This window comes from Schistocerca nitens, chromosome 7, assembly GCF_023898315.1.
Source record: "Schistocerca nitens isolate TAMUIC-IGC-003100 chromosome 7, iqSchNite1.1, whole genome shotgun sequence".
In the NCBI taxonomy this organism is placed as follows: domain Eukaryota; kingdom Metazoa; phylum Arthropoda; class Insecta; order Orthoptera; family Acrididae; genus Schistocerca; species Schistocerca nitens.
The window spans coordinates 514,585,398-514,601,473 of NC_064620.1; the positions used below are offsets into that span (position 1 = coordinate 514,585,398).

General features: G+C 38.0%; 1 protein-coding gene across 2 annotated transcripts in view; it reads left to right on the forward strand.

Annotated features, from left to right (window-relative positions):
- Positions 1-16,076, forward strand: part of LOC126194989 (coiled-coil domain-containing protein 186-like) — a 200,511-nt gene that overhangs the window by 23,847 nt on the left and 160,588 nt on the right. For both annotated transcript variants that reach the window (XM_049933405.1, XM_049933406.1), the window contains 3 exons: positions 11,270-11,482; positions 12,310-12,429; positions 13,646-13,781. In XM_049933405.1, coding sequence (XP_049789362.1) covers positions 11,270-11,482; positions 12,310-12,429; positions 13,646-13,781 — 469 coding nt within the window. The remainder of the gene's footprint in view (positions 1-11,269; positions 11,483-12,309; positions 12,430-13,645; positions 13,782-16,076) is intronic.

The following is a 16,076-nucleotide window of genomic DNA, read 5'->3' on the forward strand; positions in this document are numbered from 1 at the left end:
CTTTGGGCTGTTTTTGGTGTATACAATGTTTTAGTAACTTGAGGGAATACAGCCAGGTATATTTGTCAAAAGCCATGGCTATTTTGAGAGTTTTTGATAAATTAATTTGACAGTGTTTCCATGAGTTGTTGTAACTTTGGTATTAGTTTTAACAACAGCTCAACATAGGGATAGAAGCTGTCAGTTGTTTCCTGGTCTGTTTATCAATGAAAGTAAAAGAAGCTTAATGTTCAATAAAATGAAAAGTACCTTTTGACATGACACTTATAAAAATTACTAGAGTAGAGATGATTATGTACATGTGGCATCATCTACATCTATACTCTGCAAACCACCTTGAGGTACATGGCAGAGGGGTACATCACATTGTATCAGTTATTAAGGTTTCTTCCTATTCCATTCATGTTTGGAGCATGGAAAGAATGATTGTTTGAATGCCTCTGTGCTATTTGGTACGTGTCCCACATGCTTCAGAAATATTCTAGAACCAGTCGCATGTGGGATTTGTAAGCAATCTCCTTTGTAGACTGATTACACTTTCCCAATATTCTACCGAATGTACCACCTGCTTTACCGACGTCTGTACCTATGTGATCATTCCATTTCATATCCCTACAGTGTGTTACACCCAGGTAATTGTATGAGTTGGCCAACTCCAGCAATCAATCATTGATATTATAATCATAGAATACTGTTTTTTTCTTTTTGTGTAGTGAAAAATTTTACATTTCTAAACATTTAGAGCAAGTTGCCAAACTCTGCACCATGTTGAACTCTTTATCAAGATCTGACTGAATATTTATGAAGCTTCTTTCAGACAGTACTTCATTGTAGATAACTGCATCATCTGTAGAAAGCCTGATTTTACTATTAATATTGTCTGCAAGGTCATTGATATACAATACGAACAGCAAGGGTTCCAACACACATCGCTGGGGCACACCCAAAGTTACTTCTGAATCTGATAATGACTCTCCATCCAAGATAACATGCTGTGTCCTCCCTACCAAAAAGTCCTCAGTCCAGTCACAAGTTTCACTTGACACCCCATATAATTGTACTTTTGACAATAAGTGTAGGTGCAGTAATGAGGCAAAGGCTTTTTGGAAATCAGAAAATACTGCGTCTAACTGGTTGCCGTAGTCCAAAGCTTTCAATATGTCATGTGGAAAAGTGCGCGTTGGGTTTCACACGATTGATGTTTTCGAAATCTACGCTGGTTGGCATTGAGAAGGTCATTGTCTTCAAGGTACCTGGCTGTGTTTGAGCTCAGAATATGTTCTAAGACTCTACAACAAATTGATTTAAAGGATATTGGACAATAGTTTTGTAGATCACTTCTACTACCCTTCTTGTAGATGGGTGTGATGTATGCCTTTTTCCAAGAACTGGGCATGGTTTTTTGTTTGAGGAATCTGTGATTATTGCTAGAAGAGGGGCTAATTCATCCAGGAATTCAGTATAGAATCTGACAGGGATTCCATCGGGGCCCGGAGCTTTGTTCAGTATTAATGATTTCAGCTGTTTTTCAGTGCCACTGATACTAATTCTTATTTCATTCATCTTTTCAGTGGTGCAAGGATTGAATTGGGGCAATTCTCCTTGGTGTTCCTTTGTAAAGGATGCATTTCAGCTCTTGCTTTGCAACCCTCAATTTCAGTTCCTATCTCGTTCACTAGGGACTGGACACTGACTCTGGTGTCACTAACATCCTGTACATATGACCAGAAATTCTTTGGGTTCTGTGAATGGTCACTTGACAATATTCTACTATGGTAGTCATTGAAGGCTTCACGGATTGCTCTCTTGACAGCCGAACTCGTTTCATCCAGCATCTCTCTATCTTTAGCCCTATGCTTTGTTTTACACTTATTATGCAGTAGTCTGTTTATTTAGAAGTTTCTTTACAGTCACTGTATACCAGGGAGGTTTCTCCCATCTTGAACTGTTCTATTGGGTGCATATCTATCCAGTGCATGGTGAGCTATTCTTTTACACTTGACCCAGAGTTCCTCTACATGCTCCTGCCCTGTGCTGAAAGTTTCAAGTTGCTCAATGAGATATGACACTGCTGATTTTATATCTTTTTTGTATCTTTCTGCTTGTTTTAGTTGTCCTTTGTACTTTGGTAATAATTGTGGTCACAACAGCGTCATAGTCACTGACACCAATTTCGATCTGTTATATGTAGTTTTCAGAAAAGGCATATAGTAAAGTTTCACAGGATGTCTTATCACACCCACCACTAACAAAATTGTGATTTTTCCAATTAATTGTTGGGTTATTCAAGTACCCACCAATGATTACAGTGTGACTGGGGGAACTTATGTACAAGTGAACTGAGGTTTTCTCTAAGTTTTCGGTTACATCAGGAGATGAGTCTGGTGGGTGACAGAAGGATCCAATTATCATTTTGTGCCCACCCCTGATACTGAGTCTTGCCCAAACAGTCTCACATGCTGCTTCGGTTTCTGCCGCAGTGGATTTCAGTTTCTTGTGTACTGCAACAAATATGCCACTTTCATATCCCATTTGCCTATCCTTTCAATATGCACTTAAATTTTCCCCAAAAAATTATGAAATATATGATCCGTCACATTGTTGCATCAACCCTTTCCACCTATTCTTCATTCAGAGTTAATAACCATTGACTATGTTTTGTTATTATTGGCATTCTTTAACTCTGGATTGAAAATTCCAACTAGCTACATATTGTTGATTCATTCATTACCTCATTGCTGTTAACCTTACAGATATGATGGTTTCATATTTTGTACATTGTCCAGAATACCTTTAACGTGCCCAATTTGTATTGACCTTTGCTTCCCTCCAGCACCTCAGTTGTCTTTGTTTTACTTTTTCTTATTTTTTTTTTTCATCTCTTGTGAAAAATCAGAGGAAGTATTTGAATACTAGAAATTTAATCTCACCCCTTTTTTAAGTGATGCGTATGATATAGTCATTCCAATTGTTTCTGATACAGGATATGGTAAGCAGACACTCCTCCAATCCCAGATATTGATATTCTTTGTTGCTCTGGCATACTGAAGTAACACTAAATATTTATCTCACCACTCAGTAGCAGAAAAGTAGGTTTTTAAGCATGATATTGAGCTTTTGGAGAATCTAATTTTGCAAAACCTTTGCTCCCTTCTTGTTCATCTGTACATTTCTTTATCTAAATACAATACAGAAACACTGTCTCAATGCCCATTACCAACTTTTAATTGATTCACTAATTTAGGCTTCATAAACTATCATCATATAACAATTGACTGACACAAATACAGGTAAGATTACTTGGAAAAGGGAGAGGTATTGAATGATGTAGGAGATAAAACATTAAAAATAGTAATTTGATGTTGAACATAGATGTAATTCAGTAAAAAATGTGACAGAGAATCAGATATAAAATTTCATTATCTAATTCTTTTTTATAAGGCCTTATTAAACTTTATTTAGCACAACATTTAAGACATTTTAGTGCTGCATGCTCAGTTATTGCTAGCAATTCCAGTAGCCATCTTCCTACCTTTCTTCACTCTGTGAAGAAAGTCAGAATATACACCAGAATAGTAGATGCTTTGCAGAGATTGAATTTGTCTTTTACAATCTACAGCTTCTCATATTCAGACAGTGTAATTGTCTATAGTCTGCAACCTGTCCTGTTCAGACAGTGTAATTGTCTCAGCTCTGATCTACACATCACATTCCACAGTGGTTGCAAATGAGCTAAAACTTTGTGTACAATGTCTAATAGTATATTTACTGTTGATAAAATATTAACTATGATATTGTTAGAAAATGCAGAACTGTCCCTGTGTGTGTGTGTGTGTGTGTGTGTGTGTGTGTGTGTGTGTGTGTGTGTGTGCGTGGGTTTTTTTTTTTTTTAAATACTGAAAGTTATGTGTTTGATCATCTGTGATTCTGTTTGAAAGGCTGATTTCGATAATACAAAAGATATGAGGCAATACTCCACGGAGAGGAAAATGAGATTCTTGTGGCATAATGGATGCAGAACGCTTGCAGAGGTTATAATGTTAATAGCTTTTATGGTGACTCTTTGTCTATATGCAAATCAAAATTCGCGGCTCCAGCTTCATTAGTTTTGCAATGTATACTGTAGTGTAAGCAAAACAGTGAATATCTAGGGGATCAAAAACTGTGCTGTGATTGGATATCTGCATTCAAAGGGCATGACACCCAAGGAAATTGTGGACGACATGCAGAGTACACTTAAGGACAGTGCTCCGTCTTATGCAACAGTGAAAAACTGGGTGTCCGACTTGCAAACGTGGAAGAACGAGTGTATAAGATGTGCCAAGGGACGGAAATCCTGTCAGTGTTGCTACTGATGAAACAGTGACTGCAATTCATGATACGATTTTGCAGGATCGTCAAACAGTGTTGCAGCACATTGAAACCTCATTTGGAATCTCCCATGGGCGTGCTCATGACATTGTTGTGGATGTTTCATGTCTTTGGGTCCCGAAAGACTTGAATGCTGATGAGAGATGGGAGTGTGTGCAGTATTGTGAAGAAATCGACTGCCAATTTGAAGCAGCTGAAGACTGCTTTCTTGCAAGGTCTGTGACAATGAACAAAACTTAGGTTCACCATTTTGATCCTGAGACAAAACAACAATCACAACAATGGAAAAATCTTTCATCCCCTACCCCAAAAAAATTCTAGACACAGAAATCAGCTGGTAAGGTGACGGCATGTTTCTTTTGGGATGCAGAATGGGTAATTATGGTGGATTACTTGTAATAGGGCATAACTATCAATACATCATAGTATTGCTCCCTCCTGCACCATTTGAGAGAAGGTGCATGGTGTTATTTTGCATCAGGACAATGCACTGACACACAAGGTTCTTGCAGCACTGGAAACTGCATGACTACGGGTTCGAATTGTTACGTCATCCGCATATTCTCCAGATTTGGCTCGATCATACTTTTTTCTTTTCCCAAATCTAAAAAAAAGACCTCAAAGTACGACAATTTGACAATGATAATGCAGTGATTGATGCTGTGAATGCTTGGTTGGATTCTAAATTGAAGATCTTTTATTTCAATGGTTTGCAGAAGTTATCTGAGCATGCCAGCAATTGTATTAGTGTACACAGGTATTATATTGAAAAATAAATTGGTAGTATGAAATTTCTGTCATTCTTTATTTGTTAGGCTAGAAACTTTTAGACCCCCCCAATACTAAAAAAAAAAAAAAGTTTTGTGCTAATGCCTATATTAAGGTCAAATGTATTTATAGAAGTTCCACCTCCTCCATTGCAAATTTAATTCTTTGTTTCTTGAGAATTTAAGTATTCAGAGAATGCATTTTACTGTTGAGTTGTATCAGGCCATTAACACAGCACATCATCCACATATATGACCCAGTAATTTATTTTCAACGTGGGGACTCTGTATCTATGACTACTAGTACCAAACTGCCCCTATAATTATTGAATAGTAAAGAGTCAGTGGGGATATATAGTTAGGAAATATGACTGGTTAAAAAGAAAGTCCTGGAATTGGAAATAATTCTGTTCAGTACACATTTAGGAAGCTGTTTGTCAGTTGGTGAGTCAATAAAAGTTATTGTTCAACACCAATAACATTTCTTTCTTCTTTGTATTATCAAATTATGCCAACTACCAATGAGGAATTCAGTTAATTTCTATTTGATCCCTTAATTCTTCTCTGTTTTGTTCAGTTGTACCTGCTTTTAGGTGTATTGACAGTTTTCACTGCTGTATTGTTCTGGATTCTCCACTGCATTGTGCCCTTTTCTTCTATTTCACTCCAACAAACCAATCATGTATCAGGGTTTTCCTTTTTACATACCACGTTTTCTCTGTAACTAACATTCCTTTCCATAATTGGCCCCTCACTTGCTAAAATTCTGTTGATTTCCACTGCGATATCGGGATTTTTTTTTTCCATGCTGTTATTTCATTGTAATGGTTTAAGATTACCCAAAGTATTCTTCTTGCTCCAGTTATTGAACCATTACATCAACAGAAATGCAGGAATTGCTTTATTATGGCTGTTTGAAGACTGAGGAATCATTACTTTTGTGAATTAATTGACAAGTTCCATGACATTACAAGTTACCAAGTATATAGTCATATAATAGAGGGAAACATTCCACGTGGGAAAAATATATCTAAAAACAAAGATGATGTGACTTACCAAAAGAAAGCGCTGGCAGGTCAATAGACACACAAACAAACACAAACATACACACAAAATTCAAGCTTTCGCAACCAACGGTTGCTTCGTCAGGAAAGAGGTAAGGACAGGGAAAGACGAAAGGATGTGGGTTTTAAGGGAGAGGGTAAGGAGTCATTCCAATCCCAGGAGCGGAAAGACTCACCTTAGGGGGAAAAAAGGACGGGTGTACACTCGCACACACACACATATCCATCCACACATATACAGACACAATCCTTTCGTCTTTCCCTCTCCTTCCCTCTTTCCTGATGAGGCAACAGTTTGTTGCGAAAGCTTGAATTTTGTGTGTATGTTTGTGTGTCTATCGACCTGCCAGCGCTTTCGTTTGGTAAGTCACATCATCTTTGTTTTTAGATATATTTTTACTACGTGGAATGTTTCCCTCTATTATAATCATATCATCTTTGTTTTTAGATATACAAGTATATAGTCAGTAATTTTGTTAGAGTTCACAAAGGTTTTGGAAGATCAGGCGAATGGAATGGATATGTCTCTAACATCAACAAAAGTAAATCAAGATTAATGGAATGGAGTTGAATTTAATTATTTAATTGGGCAATGAAGAGGCAGTTAGATTAGGAAATGAGACATTAAATAAATAGATTTTTTTCTGTGCTGGCAGCAGAGCAACTAATAGCCAAAGTATAAAGGATGTGAAAAGCAGACTAGCCAAAGTAAATAAATAAATAATAATTTTTTTAAAAAAAAACTATGGTTTTGAGAGGGGTAAATTTGATTTTTAATAGAACTTGTATGGAAGTGAAACAAGAACGATAAACAGTTCAGACAAGAAGGGAATTGAAGCTGCTGAAATGTGGTGCTATAAAAGAATGCCAGAGATTAGTGCTGTAGACCACATAACTTATGAGGAGGTACTGAATTATATTGGGTGGAAAAGAAAGTTTATGGTTTATTGATTAAATGAAGAGGTTGATTAATAGGACACACCCTAAGGCACCAGTATATTGTTAACTTTTTTATGGATTGAACTGTAAGGGTACAAGCTGTATAGGGATTCAAAATCTGGGCTGTAAGCAGGTGAAGTTGAGGTAGATTGCAGAAGTTATGCAAGGATAAAGAAGCTTGCACAGGACAAAAAGGTGAAGAGCTGCATCAAACCACTTTTCAGACTGAAGCCCACAAGTACTCCTAGTCCAGTCAAATTAGACATTAAGTGGGACATTTTAAACACACAAGCTGAAACTTGGCAGTTGAGTTGATAATTAAATCACTAAAGACCAAGAACTCTCATGGATATGACGGGGTATCTAGCAGAATACTGAAGTATTGTTCCACGTATGTTAGCTCAGTACTTAGCCATATCTGTAACTTTTCCTTTACGAGTGGTCGGTTTCCTGACCGATTAAAGTACTCGGTAGTGAAGCCACTTTATAAAAAGGGAGACAGGGATAATGTTGACAATTATAGACCTATTTCTATGCCATCGGTGTTTGCTAAAGTTATCGAGAGGGTTGTATATACAAGGTTACTGCAGCATTTAAATTCACATAATTTGCTGTCAAATGTACAGTTTGGTTTTAGAAATGGCTTAACAACTGAAAATGCTATAGTCTCTTTTCTCTGTGAGGTTTTGGACGGATTAAATAAAAGGTTACGAACATTAGGTGTTTTCTTTGATTTAACGAAGGCTTTTGACTGTGTTGACCACAAAATATTACTGCAGAAGTTGGAACATTATGGAGTAAGGGGAGTAGCTTACAATTGGTTCGCCTCCTACTTTAAGAACAGAAAGCAGAAGGTAATCCTCCGCAATATTGAGAGTGGTAATGATGTTCAGTCCCAATGGGGCACTGTTAAATGGGGCGTTCCCCAGGGTTCGGTGCTGGGGCCACTGCTGTTTCTTGTTTATATAAATGATATGCCTTCTAGTATTACAGGTGATTCAAAAATATTTCTGTTTGCTGATGACACCACCTTGGTAGTGAAGGATCTTGTGTGTAATATTGAAACATTATCAAATAATGTAGTTCATGATATAAGTTCGTGGCTTGTGGAAAATAATTTGATGCTAAATCACAGTAAGACTCAGTTTTTGCAGTTTCTAACTCACAATTCAACAAGAACTGACATTTTAATCAGACAGAATGGGCATGTTATAAGCGAGACGGAACAGTTCAAGTTCCTAGGCGTACGGATAGATAGTAAGCTGTTGTGGAAAGCCCATGTTCAGGATCTTGTTCAGAAACTAAATGCCGCTTTATTTACCATTAGAACAGTATCTGAAATAAGTGACATTTCAACACGAAAAGTAGTATACTTCGCATATTTTCATACGCTTATGTCATATGGTATTATTTTTTGGGGTAATTCTTCTGATTCAAAAAGGGTATTTTTGGCTCAAAAATGGGCTGTTCGAGCTATGTATGGTGTAAGTTCGAAAACCTCTTGTCGACCCCTATTCAATAGTCTGGGAATTTTGACATTGCCCTCACAGTATGTATTTTCTTTAATGTCGTTTGTTGTTAGCAATATTAGCTTATTCCCAAGAGTTAGCAGCTTTCACTCAGTTAATACTAGGCAGAAATCAAATCTGCATGTGGAATGCACTTCCTTGACTCTTGTGCAGAAAGGAGTGCAGTATTCTGCTGCATCCATTTTCAATAAGCTACCACAAGAACTCAAAAATCTTAGCAGTAGCCCAAACACTTTTAAGTCTAAACTGAAGAGTTTCCTCATGGCTCACTCCTTCTATTCTGTCGAGGAGCTCCTGGAAGAGCTAAAAAATTAAGCAAATTCCAGTGTTACATTCTTGATTTTCTTTATTTAAACTAACGACTAGTCGCCTGAATATGTTTCTTATATTTCATTTTATCTGTTTCTACAATCGTGTTATAATTTCATGTATTGACTCGTTCCATGACCATGGAGACTTCTCCTAAATGTGGTCCCACAGAACAATAAATAAATAAAATAATAAAAAAAACATTCAGGACAATGTCCAGATCAAAATCACTAAAGCCCCAAAAAATCCACTTTGGGGAAAATCTGCCATCTTGAAAAGACTGCCTCCGCTTTGGAATTTTTTAGTTTTAATGATATTCACTGAACCAAGAATCCGATTGGATTAATTTTTATGCCAAAGTAATGAGTTTATGCACCACTGTTATCTAAAATCATAAAATTCTTTGCTGTAGTCAGTTTTTCTGTTCAAGAAGCAATAATATTAACTCAACTGGTGTTGGAAAAAAATTGACCTGAAATTTTAGAACTTTGGATCATACACTGTGGATGTTTTTTTTACTTATTATATGCAATGTTGTATGTAATGTACAATAAAAATGAAATGCAATTTACATAATTTACACGAGATGAGAAATACAGCAACAATCATACATTGTTTTTCATGGAAGTGGACAGAGTTGTTGTAAACTTGAATGGTTCACCGATGCGATGCTCACTCACTGGCAAAAAATTAACAACAGGAAGGTGTTAAAAAAATTAACATTAGATTTGCTTTTATAAGAATGAAAAAGAAAAAAACAATGGACAGGACTTGTTACATTTTGTGGTTATTTACTGTTGTTATGTAAAAATGCCAGTCAAAGTTTCAAAGTCGTCTTTGATGTCGGAGTCCGCTAAGTCCATCTGATTTGTGCACCCATGGCCAGTGCAGTAGCCACACACACTTGTACAACTTCTCCACATACACTTGTTTTTGTAACCAGATTTACAATTACAGGATATAATGAGAAGTACTTGCCTTCAATGCTGATTCGTCTTCTGCTGGAAGTAGTTTTGAGCTGATTGGCAAGCATGCTCCATTACCATCCTTTTTCCTGAAGATGATCTCCCATCCATACTTGAACCTAAAGATAATGATGCAAAGCAGTTAGAGACTAGAGTGTTTGTGTTTAAGTTTGGGAAAACTGATGAAGGCAATTCCTTCCTCATCAGTGATAAACTTGATGCAAACACTGTCAGGTGTCTCAATAACAGAGAGATGAGACTTGCTTTGTTTTTAACATTAGCCACAAAGGCTCCTTGAGGAGATGTTAATGGTGTAGCATTGATAATTAAAGCTTCTACCACTGCTCCTCTGTGTTGGTGTGTTCTTCATCCTTGGTTTTTGGAGAGTTGTTGCCATTGAAGACCACGGTGACTCCCCACTGAAGTGGTTATTAACATACTGCAGGTATATTTTGCTGTAATTTGGGGACATGACCACGTGACCCATTTGGGTGGTACCACCTCTTCAATTAATGCGCAGTTCATGCTTTTTCGCATCAGTGTCCCATCAAACAGCTCAGGGGGGGGCTTGCTGCTAGTTCGTGTTTTAGGTATTCACAAAACATATCGTCATTGCATACAGCACACAGCAGTTGATGAAAAAGTTGATTTGGATTTGTTTGGTGACTGAGTCTGTGATCTTTGCTGTTTTAAACACAAAGGGAAGAGTCGTGACTTCTTTCTCTTTTAAGTGGACATTATTGAGTCACTGATGGAGGGAAAGAGCATCATTGTAGGAAACACTGTCATCAGTTATCACACTGGTGGTATGCATTAACCCAAGAAGGTATGTTGAGTGTGCATTATTGCTTTTAATCACAAGGACACAGAATAAATATGGTGTCAAAGTATACAAAATATTAACTCTTTCTGACTCATTTTTTGGGATACAAAGTGACATTTTATCACCACGACCAATTATTTTAGCTTTTATGCTTTAATCTTTATTTTTGGTTATACTATATGGCAAAACAAACAATTTGGCACAAGAATTCAGCCAGTTGGGTGCTTGGTTTAGTTACTGCAGGTAAAACTCAAAAATTCCAAGATAATGGTTTACCCAATGTGGAGTTTTGGAGACTTAAGGGAGTTTGATCTGGAAATCATCTTGAACATTTCTGCCAGTTTTCAGCTTTTTTTAAAAAAAAATATCTGGGTTGGGATGATGTTTCGTCTGATTTGACTGGACGTTACTAAGACAATCAGTGGAATATGTAATTAGCAAACTAATAAAAATAGTTAGTTGATAAATCTATGTTGTATTTATATTTAACATTTGTTTTTAGATGACAAAAATGTGGGAGGCATCTAAACGTGAAACAGAGGCAGCTGTAGTAAGATACGCGGTTAGTGAAAAAGAGCTAATGGATCAACGCAAAGAACGAGAGGCAGCTGACCGTCGATTGAAGGACGCAGTCAAGGAGCGAGAAGCACTTTCAGCGAAGCTTCGTACAGCTGCTGCTGAGAAAACACGTGTTTGTCAGATGTTAGATGCTAAGGTATTGCTCCCTGGTACCTACAAACACTAAACTTCTATTTTAATTTGTGACATGACAAACTATTGCATCTAAAATATACAAATTTTTATTCTTAATTGAGATTTTAATTGATTAATTCTTTTATCATTTTCGTTGCTGTATGTGTTTATATGTTACTTCCCTCTTGCATACTTGCATGTTCGGGTGTGCCCCCCCCCCTCCCCCCCCCCCCACACACACACACAGAGCCATCTACATCATTGTCATCTTATTATACACTAAAAAATTGACCTTCTGAGTAGTTGTTCTTGAGTTCGTTGGTGGTTATTACTGTTTAATTCCCACAACAATACCATGTTGCTGAAGTCACAGCAAGGCACCTTATACTTCTCTAGTAACTGGATTCTATTAGACTCATCACTATTCTCTTGGTCATTGCTTGTCAAAAAAGAACTAGTTGACTGCCCATATATTTGCCAATCAAAATTGTGGATACGCCAAGAATTATAGAACTGTATATGAAAGTGATACCATTGTCAAGTGGAAATTTCTGTTTTAACTGCAGATCACTTAGATGACCATGTAGCTCGAGTGCTATAACACTCAATACTATAAAAGTAAATAACATACATTAACCCTCAACATCAGCCACAGTAGTTAACTTTTGGGTCAACATTGCCATTGCCATGAATTAAACCATGAAGCAACCAGTAATACAGAATTCAGTGCTTTACAGACCTAATTACAGAATCAAGCCAAATGTTACTAAAGTAGTTATTATCACACTTTCACTAAGATGTTTAATGATAGAATATAGATGGGACTTTACTCTGTGTGCAATGTTTCAGTGCCATGAATTAACCAGCATGCAGAAAGAAACTGAGAGATTTAAAGATGATCTGAACAATCGAGACATTAAAATAAAATGGTTACAGAATAAACTCAGATCAGAGACAGAGACACACAAGGTAAAAATGAAACTCCAAAATGATAATATATTTAATGAACTTATATCTAACAGTCCAGCCTAAGTGGCCAGAGACAGTGGTCATGTTTGTCTGAGTTGTACTTGCATGAATTTATGTTTGCTTTCTATTGATAATAAGACCTTTTGGCTGAAAGGTCAAATGTATAGCTGTCTTTTTTTGTGCCTGTCGTAGCTCAGTGTCTCCTGTATCTAGAGAGTAATAATATATCTTTTCTTGTTACATCCTGTATGTTCCATTGTTTGATTATATCTACTAGCAGACATACAGATCTGACAGATTAAACCTGTGTGCCAGATGAGGACTCAAAAGCACTCCCTAATGTTGTACTTAATAATCCGATTTTGTGGAATAGTACCTGTTGTCCTCTGTGACAGTACTTCATAACACGTAATAAATTCTGTGGTAATATGCTCATTTTATCAGAGGTATTCATATGAAAAGAATTAAGGCAAGTAAAATAAAAGCAAAACTTAGTTGTCGTTCAAAAAGTAATTTTTTTATTATGGTGCATATCACTAAATGTGTAAATATTTGGCTTATATTGAGAAACGTATGTTGAGTGTTTCTTTTCTTATATGTGTATGTGAATTTGCCTTAAATAATGGAAACTTTTTATCAGTAAAACAATGGTACTCAATCAGTATTTCATACAAGAATAACCTAACACCCCATATAAATAAAAAAATATCATGAAACACGAGAAACTGTACACACATGGCTAAATAAATTTTATATTTGTGCAGGATATTATGTGTATGGTACAGAATTATCTTTTGCTCTTCTGACTGGTGGTCAAAGAAAATCTGAATATTGTAAATTTGTTGTTCCTTGTCAGCGCTGAAACTGTGGAAAGGTTGTGTAAATAGATTACATGTCATTTGGCAAAAATTAAACTGAAGCTTTCCACAGAATATGGAAAAAGTATGACTGGTTTAATGTCTCACTTCTAATTGTTGCTACAAAATGAATATCAGAGTGAAATGTAAACCATTAATGGTCTCACATCCAATTTGAAATAGCGTTACAGGCCTGTAAGTAAGTTAAGAATAATGTAATTTGGTTTGACTATAAAGTTTTAGTTTGAGAACGGTCATTGCAATTATGAATTATTTTTAGTGTTTGTTTCTGAGACTGCTCAGAATGCATTTAGTATGCATTTTAAATACATGATTATGTTAGCTTTTTCCCATTGTAGGAAACTCAGGCAAAGGTTGATAAATTGACGAGGAGTCTCGCTGAAGCAAAGGAAGAATGCGAACAAGTTCGCAAGGATTGTCAAGAAATGATAAGAGCATATCAACAATCTGAAAAAAACAGAGCTGTTGTATTAGGTAAGAATATTGTTAACATCGCAGTAAACACTAATTGGATCTCATCAAGCCAGGTGGCGCAGTGGTTAGCACAATGGAGGATGATGGTTCAAACATGTGTCACACTATCCTCATTTAGGTTTTCCATGATTTCCCTAAGCAGTTTCAGGCAAATGCCAAGATGTTTCCATTGACAGCATGGCCAGTTTCCTTCCCTAATCCCTGCTTGTGCTACGTCTCTAATGACCTCATTGTTGATTTGATGTTAAACACTAGTCTCCTCCTTCATCTCTTCCACTAATTGGATCTAACTAGTTCATGAAAGAACTCTTTTTAGAGAACATTTGGAAAGTTGGAATTAAAGTTAAATGGGAGATGATGCTACGACACTTCCAGACAGGGTAGCAATTTGGTGATTAAAATTCTTCTGGGTATTATGCCGCGTCATTGCTAAAAACTAACAACAATAATTTAGTTTATTATTGTTTTTAGTTTCTAGCAATGACACGGCATAATACCCAGAAGAATTTTAATCACTATGACACCAGCCGCGGAAGCCTACGTTCTTATGTCAGGGTAGCAATTTGTTTAGAAGCTTATCATCTTTAATAATCAGCAGAAAAATGCTCCTACCGGACCTCAGAATAAGTGAATATGATCCTCTTTAATAAAAGACTCTGATTGGAAAGTGGGGTACCAGCTCCATCATTCTATCTTCCTCAGCACTTTTAAAAATTTTCACAAAAATATTGGCACGCGAACATATTCATGCCCTATTTAACGTGCAACTCATCTCTTACTGCCACAGGCTGCCCTAGCTGTAACTCACTCACTTCCGTAGGAATGTTCCTTACTGTACTGAACTTTGTATGTTACTAAGTTACAAACACACAAGGCCAGATCTGTACATGGCTGTAGTAACACAAATGGCCTCATGTTCAAAATGTAAATCAGGCACTCGCTGTAGATGCAAGTGCACTAGCCAGCGCAGCGTGGTAGAAATGGCGGAGTCAGAGAAAGTGTTGTTTGCCCCACTGTTCACCACATGATATCTGCACTAATGATACTATCAGTAAGTCGCAGAAAGTGAAATTCATATTCTGCACGGAAGTGCGATGTGAAAACATAATATTGTCAGCAATTGCATGCCGGTCATAAAGACAGTGCGGCGCAGGCGTCTTGCAGTGTTGTGAAAGCACCAGCATCAGTTCTCCACACCAGTAGACAGCGACCTTAGCGGTTAAGTGTCGTGTCACACTGCAAGATCAACAGCTGTGAAAGGAAGTAATGCGTGAGGGGTGAACTCGCTGCCTTAGCAGATGGCCATAGTGAGTTGTCAGAATATGGAACTGCTGATGGCGAAGGCCAGTACCAATAAAGGGTCATGTTATGCCAGCAGTTAGGTTGGGGCTGTGGCGTCGATGATGTTGGTTCTGTGGCGCAGGCAGGCATTGCTTGTGAAGGCGTTGGGTGCGTGGAAGGTGGGGCAGTTGGCTGTCAGTAGTGTCGGTCTGCTGCACGACAGCATGCAATGGCGCAGGGGTGGGGGTGCTGTGCTGTGCCAGGATGGTCTGATCGTGTGTTTGGTGCTGTCCGCGCAGGTGTGCATAGGCAAAGGGCTTGGCTGCGAGGTAATGTTGGCAGGATGGCCGCATTTTGCAGCTGAAAGCGCACCTGTTGGGCACTGCGAGCATGATTTACCGGTGGCTCTACTATCAGGACGAAGGTGGCAGGTCAGGGGCGCAGCACTGGGATTACATGGAATAATGCTGTTGCGGAAGTGTCGGGGGCTGCAATGTGACATCGGGGGCATACCTGGCAATTGACGGCACTGGAAGGGAAATCGCTGGGTCGGTCATAGGCTGTGGGAGAGGTAGACAAGCAGGGATGTGAGCATCCTGTGCGTCTGTGTTTGCAACAGGTAGTGAATCGGGTGTGATCCTGGCATAGCATGGTGAGTTTTCTGCAGTGTTTTTGGCTGTAGTGTTATGGGCGGGCGCCTCATGGACTTTGATGACGGGTGCTGTTGGCGTGGTGTCGACAGTGGCATTGGGTCTTTGGACGGCCTGGCGCCAGTGGCATGGGTCTGTGAGTTGTTGATGTATAGGGTAGTTGAGTTGGGTGGCATGGGGTCAGGCAATGTGTAGGGGCTTCAGCTAGTCGTTTGAAATGCTTGTTGGATTGCCATGCAGATGCAAGGCGAACATCTTGGAGTTCAGGACCCAGTGGGGCTGGAGTAATGCTGTCAGAGGGGAGGCTGGTGACCATTGATGTGCAACATAACGTGGGTGCATGACACTAGGTTGCTGTGATGCT